Genomic DNA, 15,043 nt, shown 5'->3' on the forward strand with positions numbered 1-15,043 from the left:
TTTCTGAAGAAGGGTCGAGGCCCGAAACGTCAGCCTTCCTGCTCCTCTGATGCTGCTTGGCCTGCTGTGTTCATCCAGCTCTACACCTTGTTATCTCAGATTCTCCAGCACCTGCAGTTCCTGCTATCTCTGAAACTCTTCCAGGATGCCGGGCAACACTGAAACCCTCCCCAGTCAAGGGTGGCAATACATTTTCTTTAAGAACAGGAAAGTCCTTTGAGAAGTCTAAAATTCCAGCACTTGGACCCAACGTTGAAGGAACAGTGTCTAAATATGACTCAGTGGAATAGTGAGTAGTCAGGAGATGCGCCATTTATCGCAAAGAGGCGAGCTGCTCTGTTCTTTTACTCGTGGCATTGACATGGTTGGTTCAGTTAAGCTGCTATGTCAATGATGGCGCCCAAAATACCGATAGTGGAGGATCTTAATTATGGAAGTAGTGACAGTGTTCAAGCTCAGAGTTCTGATTAGGATATTAAGCCCTCGATAATCCTACAAGGAGCAAATATTGCCTGCCATTTTTCAAGGCAGCCTGGGTCCCGCTTCGTTGTTGGAAGAGTTGAGAGTGGGACTGAAAATGATACATGGCCACCAACAAATCCCATTCTGAAATCAAAGACAAAGAGAACATTGCCGATGAAGCAAATGAAAATGCTGCTTTGAGGAACACCAACAGTATTGTTTTACTGTGCTGATATGTCATTTCAAATACTAGACTCTTTCTTAAGATGATTCATTCTGCAGCACACTCTCTACAAAAGAAAGCTGTTTACTCCTTTCATCATAGAAATATCTAATTCATAATCTCTATACTTGTCAATTACACTGCAATAACATGGAGAGCTTTCACACAGCAACAAGGAGGAAAAATAAATTCCAACTAGCTGGGTTCGAAGCTATGAGAGAAAGCAAGTGGAGTCAGCATATTCAGCAAACATTGGAAGTGCAATAAAGATTAAGTAGTTTTTTTGAAGCAAAGCAAAATATCAAAACTATACTTTGAATAAATGTTAGAATAGGTTGTCAAGTATCTTTGATCTCAGATTTTACTAGTTTTCACTGCCTACATGCTGCTCTTCATACAGTGCAGAACAGTAGCTGAAGCAGTGAAAATGCCAGTTACTTCCTGCCATTTTCATACAATTAGACTTGCTCATTACCGTGTATTTTGTTACGTTTCAAAAATTATTCATAAGAAACAGAAGACCCTTAATATCCTGTAATCCAAAATATCAAATGAGCACAATCTTATTGGTTGATTCCAACAAATTGCAAGTTAGCACAAAGTTTTAACTCATTAATTATACTCCAGCTGGCCTCTGATCCGCGCATGTTAAAATGTCACTGCATAGCACGTGATCAACACAATCGTCCACGTTTAAGCAACTCAAAACATAACTTCCACGGCAATGCAAACATTTTTAATTGCCCACAACTTTCCTAGCCTAGCAATAAGAAGAATGAGGCATACATTATAAAAGGCATAGCAAGTCACAAAGTTTCCTGAAAAAACAAGTCGACCAATGCAACAGTACAATTTGGTGCGCAAATGAGCAAAATCTTCATTGCTGTTAACTTGGACTACTTTTAAATACAATCTAGAAATACTGCAACAGAGTAGCAATTTTCAATTCAAGTTCTTGTTGCCATTCCAATACAATTGCAGAGAGAACTTGGCAACCTCCATGGGAAATCCAACAGTGCTTTGGCCTCTGCTCTCATCTAGAACTGCTCTCCAGACTTCATACAAACTCTGGCTCTCGAGATGCTGGACTTATTTGTCAATTTTCATGCAAATCTCAGATTACTATCAGTTCTCAATCATCTCCTGAAGCCCTTCACTCATGCCTTTGCTCAAGTCAAACAGCCTTCACTCCTGTTGGTCAAAAGTTTCTCAGTACTCCCTCTCCCCACCAGGTAACTTCCTCGCTGAATTCTCTTTTCTATCTGGCTTCTGAGCATGCAAAGTCTTCTTGTGAACGACTTCAGGTTATATTTACACATGGCCTCCCTCAGTGCTGGTCACCTGCCAGGCTCACCACCACCCACTCTCTCAAACAAAGTGGCTAATCAATCCACATATATAATCTTTCCTTGAAGATTAGGACTCATTGTTTTCACACATCAGGGAACTTTACTGCCGATACATTACTAAAATTACTTCCTCATAACGCATCATCTTGCCACAGCGCACCAAACCACCGACACTACAGACCCTTGAGAGAAAGACCTTCCTATGTCTAGCGTATCAACGTCCGCAGTTACTCACCTACCATTCAAGAGGACAATAATACTTCTATCCATCTCCTCCACGACTGTCTCAAGTACTCTTCAAATACCACAACTACATCCTTACAATTCAGAAATCTGGTCTCAAATTTAAACATGACTGGAATGCGATTATGTTGACTGAAGATCTGCAATCAAGCATTTCACTTCACTTACAACAATGATCATAGTCAAAGTCACCAAATTCTGTGACTGCGACACCTCATTTCTGTCTCATATCCTCAACATCTCCATTGTCTTCCAACACGATTAAGCACCCCACTCTTCTCCAGTCTGTTTTCTAGTCTGCAAAGTAGCTCTGCCCTCTCCTTTTCCTTCTTTCCTGCTGCATCACTGATCCCACATCACCTAAAACGGTTTCTCTTCCTACATCTGTGAGAGAGCTTCCAGTATAATATTCCTCTTTTATCAAGAAAACACTGAAACCAAACTGAAGGATCATTCATCCAATTTTTAAAAAATTTATTCATGGGATGAGGGTGTCACTGGCTAGACCATCACTTCTTGCCCATCCCCAATTCCCCATAGAGCAGTTAAGAGTCAAAAGCATTGCTGTGGGTCTGAGTCACATGTAGGACCAGATAAGACCATCCCAGGCCAGTTAAGGACGGCAGTTCGTAAATCAGATGGATCTTGTTGATATTCTGCAATAAATTCACGGTCCTCATTTCACTCTTAATTCCAGATTTTTATTGAATACAAATTCCACCATCTACCATGACAGGATTCCAAGTCAGGTCCCCAGGACATGACCTGGGTTGCGGGATTAACAGTCCAGCGATACCACCACTTGGCCATCACTTCCCCATTGCTGCTCATGCAGTCCCACTGTCAGTAGGACAGATGTTACGTTTTGCATTACTTTAATATCTACTATAAAAATCAACCAGCCCATTTGAAGCACTGAGATGTTTCAGAGGTTATAAAGCACTACTTAAATACACCCATTTAAGGACTCAAAAAATAAGTTTCGATCAATCCTCCACTAACACAGTTTGGGGCACAAAATAAAATCTGCATCATCAACTGGACAGAAGAGATTAGAATACTTACAGTGTGAAAGAGCATGCAGTGCCCAATCCTAGACTGTACATCCTCTGGTCCAGCATTGCACGAGTCTTCCCGAAGTAGCTTCCAAGTGTTAGACAGACAATGATAAGCAAAAAGTCCACTGAATTGTGGCTCATTAGCTCGAGTGTCATCGACATTTCCATTGCAAGTTAATATCCTTCCACCAAACGTGTAAATCATGTGTTTTTCAGAATCCATGCACATCTAAGAGGAGGAAAGACACTTCTGGCACCAGAATTTTGGAACAAAAATTAAAAGTATCTGTACTATAGCTCTAATCCAGCCCCCACAACAGTAATTCCAAATGATCTTTAAACCTTTGGATGGAGAGAAAATGAAAAATGTTGCCACATTACAATTATGGATTCCAAATCATTGAAGAAGTGACATCAGTGACCACCACTAATAATCTCCACTTGATCACTTGTAAGTAGAGAAATTGGAAATAATCTACTTTGAAAATCCCATTACAAACCGCAGCTTTTTCAAATACTTAAGTGAGACTGACATACCAACATCTACAAAAAACACAAGCTAAGGAAGACAATACAAATGCTCATAACCTGAACTTCAACATGCCATGATATCATACCTGATGGTCAAACACCAACTTTGGTCCACCATCTGTAGCAGTATCTTCACTTAACAATGTCCATTTATTAGTGTCTATGTCATAGCGATAGAAATCACTCTTCAGAGACTTGCTATTCCGCACAGAAGAATCTAAGTAACGGCCCAGTGTGTATATCTGCCTTCGTGTTGTGTCAATACACATCTTATGGCAAGACCTAGCACTTGGCCCACTCTAGAAAGAAAAGTAAAAAGAGGGATGACAAGTTAAGGCACTGAACTATGAAATGCAGCTTAAATAAAACAAGAACGAACAGATGCACTCAAGCCATTTTACTGAACAGTGGCCTCAATATTTCAACAGGTTGCAAATTTTCAGGTTTTACAAAATACAATTGCAATTGAACCTATGGCACTTCTTGCACATGAATACTGATATCACAAAACACTGAAATATTTCACAATCTTCCAAATAACAATGCAACCACAGCATTTGCCACTGATGCCTCGTTACTCAACGATGTAAGGTGCACCTTTGAAATCAAAATAACCTAGTGTCTTAAAACTTTGAAAACTGCAAAGTAGTGTTCGTGTACCGTACAAGACAGCAATGGTGCAATAACCAATATGTTCAATATCTTTCCTACATTTAGGAGTTTTTAACTTGCTAAATAATCGGTATTACCTAATCAGTTAGCTGCTTAACCTTTACCGATGTTCCTACTAAAACTCGCAATCCATTTCTAATACTTAATTTCTTGAAATGGCTTTGAAATGCTTTTCACATTCAAATTCTGTAAATTTGTCAATTAATGCGAAACATTTGTCTTTATCTTACAAGGTATGGCAATGTAATTTCAGGCGAGATTCACACTAAAGCAACAAAGATGTTTTCACCTCAGGATTAACCTACAATTCAAAGAACACATGAGCCAAAAGCACACAGAGGAAACTAAATCCTATTTCTTTTTAAGCAGTCTTTAAGAGTCGGTGCTACAATTTCATTCATTCTTCTGTGAATTTCGTGACAATCACAAGACACTTTTATGACCATTAAGAAGTTCACAGCTTTATATTCCATGAGAACCAAAGTGGAAACAAGTATTAGCTGGCTTACTCTCTTTCAATTAATCGGAGCATGTAAATTTCAAGTGCTATAACTGAGATCACAACCCTGTAGCAATGACATATTCAAACCGTGAAACTCAGTTTTGCTACGGTCAAGACTCTTCAACAATCTGGAACTTACAACCAAGTGTAGAGCCAGTGCACAATCCAAGGTCAAAAGTTTGGCAACTGCAAATTAATGTGATGAACTATTTTTAATCTCAGAGCAGTCACTTTAACACAACAAATTATATATTCAGCTATTATAAATTAAATACTATTTTTTGGATGAAATATAGTCAAGTTCATTTGTGGACCCATCAAGTTGGAATACAGGCAGAGATTTGGATGAATTAAAGGTGACAGATGGTGGAAAATCAGATGCAGGTCAAGACATGAATAGAATACCTGAGCCTGGAGCCTAGAAAAACATGGATGAGAATTTGCGAAGAAGATATGCTGTAAACAAGATAACTATTGTCAGGGCTACCAGGAAAATTCCCCAAGTTCGCTTTAAATAGAGCCTGCCGGACCAGGAAGACAAAAAGTGTTTTAACAGCTCATCTGAAAGACAACACTTTGGAAAATATAACCACTCATTCCTCTGCTAAAGTATGAGCGCAAAGCATGGCTCAAACAACATTCAGATCATGGGTACGAATGGTGGTGCATTTTGCACTTTGATGGCCTGTTACTTCGATCTGCTACTGCCTATTTCTTTACCATAATGCAATCAAGAAAAAGGATCCTTACTTGGCACTTCTCACAAGTAATAATAATACTTTTCATCAATATGCTTAAAAGTAGCAGTTCTAAAAAGTACCAAGCCAGAGAATATTTTCAGATAGGAACGGCCAAGCTTGTGCAAAACTCGTGGAATTATCAAAAGTGTTCACCATTTTTCTATGAAATTAGTGCAGAGACAAAGCAAACAGGTTTGTTGTTCTTAAAAACTGCAACACATTCCATTACTTCAGAAGACGCTAATAATAGCAAGTCAGAGGACGCCGCACTAGTCTGCTCCGCATGTGTGGAAATGAGTGCAAAATGATTATATAAACAGTCAAATTACATGGCAAACATGTTTATAACTGAATAAGCCACCGAATAACCAGCAGTTAGGAATTATTTCCACACACTATGCCAAGATCAAATCAACATTGAAAATTGAACATAATTTTTAAAATACAGTAAACTACAACCTAAAAATCATTTTAAAAATTTGTCATGCTTTAAGTCAACTCAATAGGATGACACTGCTATACAGATCTTTAATCAAGCATCTCAACAATACACTTGACTTGCGCACTGTATTTGCATGTGGCATGATCTTACCAACTGTAGGTGCAACCCTCTATTTATATCGACAAATTGCAAAAGCTATAGCTATAGCACCGACGAAAGATGTGAATTACCAACCAGTACTGTTACAAATACACAGCTGGGTGTGAGGGCGATGCAATGCTTTTTACCAACCTAAGTCAGAGACAGACACATTAACTAGATGTACTATAAACCTCAATTGCTCCCAAACTAGAACCAAGATTAAATTTAACTCAGTGTCTATAACTATATCCCTGTTTTCTTTCCCCCAATATTTCAAACTAATAGAAGTCAAGATTAACCATAAAACATTCTACTTCATTGAAAATCACAAACAGGAAATGTATAAATTTAGCTATGTTTAAGTAAAGGAACTTGATGCTAAGTGATATAATTTTACATTTGGCCCATACTTAAGCACACACAGGTCAGCCAATAGTAGACAGCTGTAAAGTAAACCTCATCTCGTCTCAATTCAATACCAACCTCAGATCCTGTGCATCAATTTTTCCACTTCATACATCACGCAATGTTGATTCATGCGAGAGACAGAGGTTTGCTGCTCAACACTGTAAAGTTTCTGCTGTCGAATTGCACAAAATTAACCTTTACGTAGAGTCTTTCGTGTCCTCGAGTCATCCGAAAGAACCTCGGCAAATTAAGTACTTCTGAAGTGCATCCATCCTCCTAGCCTAAGAAACACAGCAACTAGTTTGAATGCAAGACAGCTCCACAAATAGGAGAGTTGCATCAGTTCTACAATCTAGTCTTAGTAATTTATGGTAAAATTGGCTATGAAAACAAAAAGGGAATGGACATTACCTGAACCATTTCTACAAACTTAAAGCTAGCTCTTGCTTGCTCTTGGAGTACTGACATGAGACAAAGTTGGGGGTAAGCAGGAGTGACGGCCAAACAGCTGACTGCTATCCACTTTGGAAGACCAAGTGCTTGACTTTTGTTCAGCCCTCCCTCAAGTATCATGCAGGCAATTCAAGTGGTTTACAAATGACCAAGACAGACTTATACTTAGAAATGAGGAACACAACAAAATAGGTCACTTGTGGCCAGCTTGTCAGTTTGCGCAGTTGCTACAAAGACATTATATCAGGCAGATAGAATACGATTTGGAAAGGATGTGAAGGGAAGCCAAGAGAAGAAACTAAAATCTGTGCACTTTCATGTAATGCTATTGCTTTCCAACACATTAAGAAACTACAGGAAGAGTTTAATGAGGGAAAGGAAGGTGGAGAATATTAGAGAATATCAAGTTATTAAAAAAGTTTCAAAATGACTTGAATCAAATGCAGTTTATGCTATATTAAAGACTTTTTTTTAAAACTGGAAACCTAAAACCAAAGTTAAACTTCAGGTGGCCACAAAACTAGATTCAACAAGTTAACTGTATTGCATGCTGAACTCAACACAAGGAAACTCTACTGGAATGATCTTAGGCTAAGCCCTCAGAAAACATTCCGTTTTAAACAGACTTTGAACAATTAAAGGAGGATACAGTGCTTACAAGACATCTTTAATCAGGAATTTTATTCATCAGCTGGACTATTGCTCAGGATTTGTTTCGCATGCACGTAGTCAGAAACAGGCAAGAGTTTTGTTTAGGACACAGCTGCAGCCTGGATGTGTTTGGCAACCCCACTGATTTTGATTGAATGCACAGAGGCCTCGGTCAGTCTAATGGTGCTCATCACAGTCTATATGGGAGATCCAAGCCAATGATGAGCACCAGGGTTCATGATGAAACAGTAATTTCTGCTGCACATTTCTCCTAACACACATTCTTGACTGTTACTCCTCAGAGTGGTGAGTTTAACCATACGGGGAGGCATCAGGGGATCATCTCCTCAAGCAGTACAAGCACGTGACAACATTGCTAATTCAATTCAATTCTTAGGTTGGAGCAGGCCTTCTCTGGTAGGTTGTGTGTTGGAACTACCCTCCTGAAGCACAGGGTGATGGAAAAGGTTACTCAGGACTGGGAGCCAGGGGAAGTCAGTTGATCAAAGAATAAAATTTCTCAATAAAATGTGCAAAGCCAATCATTCTTGCGTAATCATGGAACGAAAAAGCAGATTGGAAAAAATAAACTAACAGACGTGAAAACAAGCCCTACTGGCCATATTCCCTCTGCTGATTTTAGGATTGTCTGCAAACTGGCTAATACTTTTCTACATTATAGTTACTAGATTTTAGAAGTTTTGCATCAACATAAAGCACATAGAAATACCTGAAGAATACAAAAGGCACAGTATTAATTCAAATGCTTTCATTTACCTTCCACCTTTTGCACATGATTTTAATTGTAATTTGTTCAGGAACTATCAATGACTGAGAGCAGGTATTTTTATCCTAACATTTTTTCTGTCACGATCTGAAACTGACAGAGGCCTGATGGTGGTGCCCAAACATGATAAACATTATCACTTCAATTGAGAAACTGGAGCTTTCTTCATGTGTGTAACATGCTAGCTACTGTGGCAATCAACCAAAAATATCATCCAATTTGGATTTAAACCCCAGTATGCCAAAGCATTGATCAAATCTATCTGCAGTATAATTGAGAACTGAGGCATGACACTCAAGTTTAGCACCAACTTAGTTGTGGGGGCTGAAAGGGAAATGTGAGTTTAGAAGTATGTCAAAATTCTGGCCCCACCCAGCGAAGGTGCCAGAGCAAGCTGACAGGAAAGGTGACTTCCTGCTGCCTCTATCATTGGATTGGGCAAATTACTAAAGAACCATAACCATCACGCAACCATGCAAATCATCAGCCACTTCAGGACAATAGGGTGAAAAAGCAACACTCCAGTTAGCAATCCCCTCAAAAATTAATAGCTTTAACAGTCACCACCACTGACTGATTTCAATTTGTTTGCGCATGGAGCCAAGTATCTGCTGGATATGAATTGCTCCTATGTGCCTGTATTATGTGTCAAGAAGAACTAAATTAAACAGCTAATGAGGCCTTGGGAATTTTTATTTTACAAGCTGGAACAGCAAAGGCAGCCTGGCTGGGTGTGGCCAACTCGCAGACCGGGTTTTCTTGTTTTTCCTTTTAGTTTTTATGGGTTTAGATTTGAACAGTTACTGTTGTGGGCTTCAAGAAGTAGAAGTTATCTTTTCCCTCTCTCGGTTCCAGTTAGAAGCTGAAGTTTCTCTCTGCTGCTGGATTACCTGTGAGACAAATCTATTTTTCTGAATTTTCCTGTTTTGCCATTGGGGTATTTATGGAAGGTTACTATATTGGAACAGTTAATTAGTAATAGTTACTGTATCTATTATTTGGCTAAGTTTTCCAGTAGGGTTAAGTTTTTTTCAATTCCTTATGGCTTTTCTTTGTATTTTAAATGTAGTGTTTAAATAAATTGCCTTCTTTGCTTAACATCGACTAGTTTGACCAGTCGCATTGCATCTGAAACATGGCACTTCGCATCTGCCTTTAAAATAGTAAAAAGTTAGGGTGTAGGCTACTTTCCTAAAATAGTTTGAGGGGGTCTGGTCTGGCCCATAACAGGGGATACTTGAAGAAACAACTCAACCTTTTTTGTTAGGACTGCCACTTTGGGAACAAATGAAAAGTATCATTTTATGTTACGAGTCTGAAGAGGTTGAGTTTCTCATTTGAATTATTTGCTGCATCTAATATTCGACTACACAGTTGAACTATGGTGGGACTGGGATGCTGGGACTATTTAGGAGATTGGCTTGTCACAACTTTCATTCAGCAGGAACCCCATTCTACAAGTTAGGATACTTGACAGAGTTCGTTTCAGTTGAAATTAGGTCATGAGTTTTGTTTTCCTATGGTAAAACCAGAACCGTACAAATCTCAATTACAAGATTTACCAGTGCATACAGGTATGAAACTTTCACCTACCCTCATGACTGCAGCTGTGAAAACAGTAATTTTTCTCATACACTAAACATGGGTAACCATATGACACAGTACAGTATAAAGTTTTCTAACACTGACATTACTGCACAGACGTCTTCTCTGGATCAACTGAAGAATAGATCCTTCTGCGGTCAAAGGCAAAGCTGTTTGAAACTCTGGTGATGCCACCCATTGTCCCGTCAGGACAACTCTCACAGTCAGCTCAGAGCAGATCTCCCTCCACTCTTCCAACAGCTACAGCAACAGCAACAGTTCAAGCCCAACTCAACAGCTTGTCAGAGCACTGATTTATCACCCAAATACTCCTGCACACAGTTTCAGACAAATTTGCTGAGCTAGGGATATATTTAGAAAATGGATCTGTAAAAGAAAAAAAAAAAAAAAAAAAAATTTGCACTGAATTGGAAACACACCTGCAGCTAACCACATTGATGTAATTCTGGTTGGGAACAGGTGCAGGGTGGGCAGGGACTGGTGCAGGGGCAGGGACTAAACCTACCCAGGTTAAGTTCTGAACCATGCACAAATTAGCTCCCTTCCCTATCGAACAAAGCAACACCAATTCCCAAGGGCGCAGAAAAGGTACATTAGAATGCACAAAGAATTTCTCTCGCGCAAAACAACAAGCAGAACTGGAAAGCATCAGTACTTGAAGAACAATTCACTGTAATATCCAACAAGTTAAATCTGCGTGAGCAATACCTGAAACATTGAGGAACTTTTATTTTAAATAAAGAAGGACACCATCGCATGCAGGAGAAACCTTTTGAAGATTTTCAGATGATCCACATCAGCCTGAATGACAAAGCCACACATTTATATAAATCACAATAACATGGGATTCATTTTATTTTTATAAGAAATACCAAAGGTCATTGGGCTCACCAATAATAATTTAATTCTGATTAAACTGCGACATTTAAAGCAAGACTAAAATACGGTTTCTTGTTTCAACTAGTAGCTACTCAAATCGCAGTGGAATATCATTGTACAATGCAGCACCATCTCCATTCAAGCCAGACAATTTCAAAGAAGTCTGCAAGACTTACTCACTGACAAAAGACAAAAACTTGGAAGAGGTATGCTTGATGTTAAAAAGAACACCACATGCTGAAGTATGCTGTCTTAAGACAGTAACACACCAAGTTTTATGCTTGCTGCCCAAGCATTTTCTCAACTAGATGATGCATCACATAATATAATGTTGCCTGTATAAAATGCTTATTGAACAAAATTCTCAATGATCAACTACATTTGCTGGGTATCACAAATATTTTTAATATTGTTTTGCAACCCTCTGAGCTGCTCTCAGCAGTCAGTTGATTTATAAACAAATATAATCTCAACAAAATGTGTCTTCCTTTATGAACTCTACAGCACATGGCAGTGAAATAGATGCTCAAATACAACAGCAAAAGGAATGCCAAATGTTTGTTTAACTCGAAGAAACAAAGGGGCACGACTATAATGAAGTACTAAACGGCTACAATAGAACATGCCAGCTAAAGTGAATCGATTCATCATTTGTACGTAGAATTGAATCTTTTGGTAAAATATGCTTCTGAGATTCAGAATGATTCCTAGAATTGGTGATTAAATTAAAGAAGCAGTTTCTGGGCCTTTCCTTATCTTGCTCAATGCCCTTTTAGAGAGATGCTTGTTGTTTCAGATCCTAGGGAATAGTATGCATAGTCAATGTAAGGTTGGTGAGATATAGGTGCATTGATGCAAATTCAGGAAACTTCAGCAGTTGTAAACCTGCACCTTGTGTCTGGTTTAGTATGAATCCTAATTGTTAGAACTCACTGGTCAGACAAGTTGCACAGATCTGCTCTCCTCTTGTAGCGTTACTTAGTCAGACAAGGATTTCCACTGCACTTTTGCCAAAGCAGCATTAACAAAAAAGGAGAAAATATCAGGAATTTTCTGGCCATTATAACGTAAGCAACTTCAATGAAAGGAAATTCACAAGCCACTCCTCTTTGAATTGTAACAACCACCCATTGACAGAATAAGAGTGAATCTGTAGGGTGCAGCTGTTTGAGGGTGGAACAGAGATAATTAATCCATTGAGCTGCACTGGAGGTGAAATACCAATTTAATTCTTTCAGCCAACATCGTGGACCCACGAGAATTCACACTACTGAATTATTTATTTAATTTTACATTTTACTGTAATGCCATCTAACAACATGAAGGTCAAGCAAAGCAAAACAAATTTCCAAACAGGATCAGTGCACTGACCAAGAAATCAACGTTTTCAGAAACAACTTTGAAAGTAAGTCTATTTATCATCCTCTTTTAAAACATATGAACTTAGTTGCAAACTCAAGAGAAAATGGTACTACAATTTTTGAAATGCAGTGCCAACCAACTGCTGTATTGCAACAGGGACCTAAGAACCATGAACATTTCCAACTGCGCTCCTAAGAACTATGGATACTGGTAAGGGTTTGTCAGCTCAAAGAACTATTACTGTGCTCTAAGTGATGTAGAACTTGCTGCATGGAAGATGAATAACTTTTTTTCCTCCCAACAGAATAAAACAGACCTGAACAGACAAGGATTAACATACTGGTAAAATAGGCTGGAAATGCGTGGCAAGAATGCCCAATTCTCCAGAGAACACCATCTGGAATCAGTTCAAGTAGCAGCTAACAGCAATGGACCAAATACAAATTGCAGGTCTGGCCATATTTATGAATCCCCACAAGCTCTCTCCGAGGACTCACCTTTGTCAATCCCAGGACATGGTAACATCCTTGTACTGCTGCTCAGTTTGTGAAGCTCCACAAGACAACCCTTTCCATTTTCAGCAAATTCATTTTTTTATGCAAATGCTAACCCAGCATTATTTCCAATACAATATACTTGCCTCTTTCTCAGTGTCCCTTGATATACAAGTCCATTGGTTCTCTTTAACACTGTACGCCCAGAAGTCTGCCAAATCTTGTGTTCCATCCCAACCACCAAATAAATATACTGTTTCTGCAAAGAAAGTAAGTCATTATTCAGAGATTTTTGACTGGAACTTTTCACTTAAATTTTTACAATCCAGTTCCAACATCAGCATATGACTGTTACTCTGGGGTTATTACCTGAATGACAAATGTACTGACATGACAATTTGTTAACTCCAGGGTTTATGTGTTAAGTCAAAATAAAACCAGAGTTTTATTAATACACCATTCCACTGTTGCGCTCCAACACCGAGCCAGCATTACTTCTTGCAATGGGTGAGACAAGATAGTAACGAGGTTCCAAACTAAGGGTTTAGATCAATGAAAAGGCAATACAAAGACAAAAATGTAGAAAAAGCAGTGCATGTTTCAGAACCACTGCAGCACAAAGCCTTTATAAGGGATACAAAAAGGGGACAGGGACAGAGTGAGAGAGAGAGAGACAGCGCAAGAGCGGCAGAGGGGGAGAAGAGAGAAAAAAAAGAAAAAGAACAGGGAGGTGGTGTGTGTGGTGGGCGAGGGCGAGGGCGAGGGCCAGACAGACAGAACGGGGGGCACGGGGAGAGGAAGAGAGAGACAGAGAACGGGGCGGGGGGGCACACAGCAATAGAAGAGGGGAGCTTGGCAAGAGAGAGGAGATGCGGAAGGGTGGGTACAGTGAGAGAGGGGGCAAAGGGTACAGAGACTAGGAGGGTACAGAGCAAGAGACACTGGGTGGACAAAGACACGGTCGGGGGAGAACAGAAGTGGCAGAAGGGCTGGAATAGAGACAGGATAAGAGAGGGGACGGGGAGACGGCAGGGGGAAAGACAGCGAGAAAAGAGAGAGAAAGGGGCGAGGGGACAGAGGGCAGGAAGAAGAGAAGAGTTTGGGTATTATTGTATTTTTACTACAGTTTATTGTAGTTCATTAACTCGAATTACCCTTCAATAATAAACATCTTGTGTTTTGATTTTGAGGGCCTTCAACATTCATAGATTCTCAGTTCACGGAAACCATAACATCACAATGCTTAATTGAACAAATCTGGCACAACACATACTTCCTTTTCTAATAGTGAGCCAAACTCAAAAGGTCAGCAGACAAGACTTGTTCTCAAAAACCTTGTCCAGGCTGGGCACCAATTCAACTTCGGATCACCTGCAACTGCTTTCTTTAAAAGAAAACTATATTATGCTGTCCATTCTCTAAATTATTATTGAAACTGTTGAATTCTCATAAACCACCAGGTTCAGTACATCTTTTTCCCCATTACCTATTTTCTCCTTTCCTGTGTTGAAAACATGGAGTCATCCTAGCATCTAAATTCACAGACATCAATAGCAGTCTTGTGTTTATATCCAAATAGCTACTCTTCACTCACCCAAATGCTCCTTGTTGCATCAACACCTCCATTACCCAAAAACTGCAATTTGCCAGAAAACGATACAAATATCAGTTCGCCCCACTGACACATCGTGCGCCATCACTCCTAATGTCTCATTACCCAATTTGGGATTCTTGTCATGTACAAGTCCTTGCCACTCTACAGTTCTGCAATCATCCACAATCCAATATAGATGATCAACTGTGGCCTGATGTGAATCATATCCTCCTTTTGACCAGTCATCTAGCAGTAAAGACTCGCAACTCCCTTCTTAAATATCTTCACTTGCTTTGCTTCTTTCCATTCAACCTTGCAAAAAAAGGTTAAGAAAAACATCAGAGATAGTAGGAACTGCAGGTGCTGGAGAATCTGAGATAACAAGGTGTAGAGCTGGATGAACACAGCAGGCCAAGCAGCATCATAGGAGCAGGAAGGCTGACGTTT

The 15,043-nt window shown here is 39.5% G+C and overlaps 1 protein-coding gene across 1 annotated transcript in view; it reads right to left on the minus strand.

Annotated features, from left to right (window-relative positions):
* mkln1 (muskelin 1, intracellular mediator containing kelch motifs) overlaps positions 1–15,043 on the minus strand; it is a 96,086-nt gene that overhangs the window by 22,610 nt on the left and 58,433 nt on the right. Inside the window, exons 8-10 of the mRNA XM_048609995.1 lie at positions 13,149–13,270; positions 3,953–4,165; positions 3,343–3,564 (exon numbers count right to left, since the gene is read on the minus strand). Coding sequence (XP_048465952.1) covers positions 3,343–3,564; positions 3,953–4,165; positions 13,149–13,270 — 557 coding nt within the window. The remainder of the gene's footprint in view (positions 1–3,342; positions 3,565–3,952; positions 4,166–13,148; positions 13,271–15,043) is intronic.

This window comes from Rhincodon typus, chromosome 22 (genome assembly GCF_021869965.1).
Source record: "Rhincodon typus isolate 14 chromosome 22, sRhiTyp1.1, whole genome shotgun sequence".
NCBI lineage: Eukaryota > Metazoa > Chordata > Chondrichthyes > Orectolobiformes > Rhincodontidae > Rhincodon > Rhincodon typus.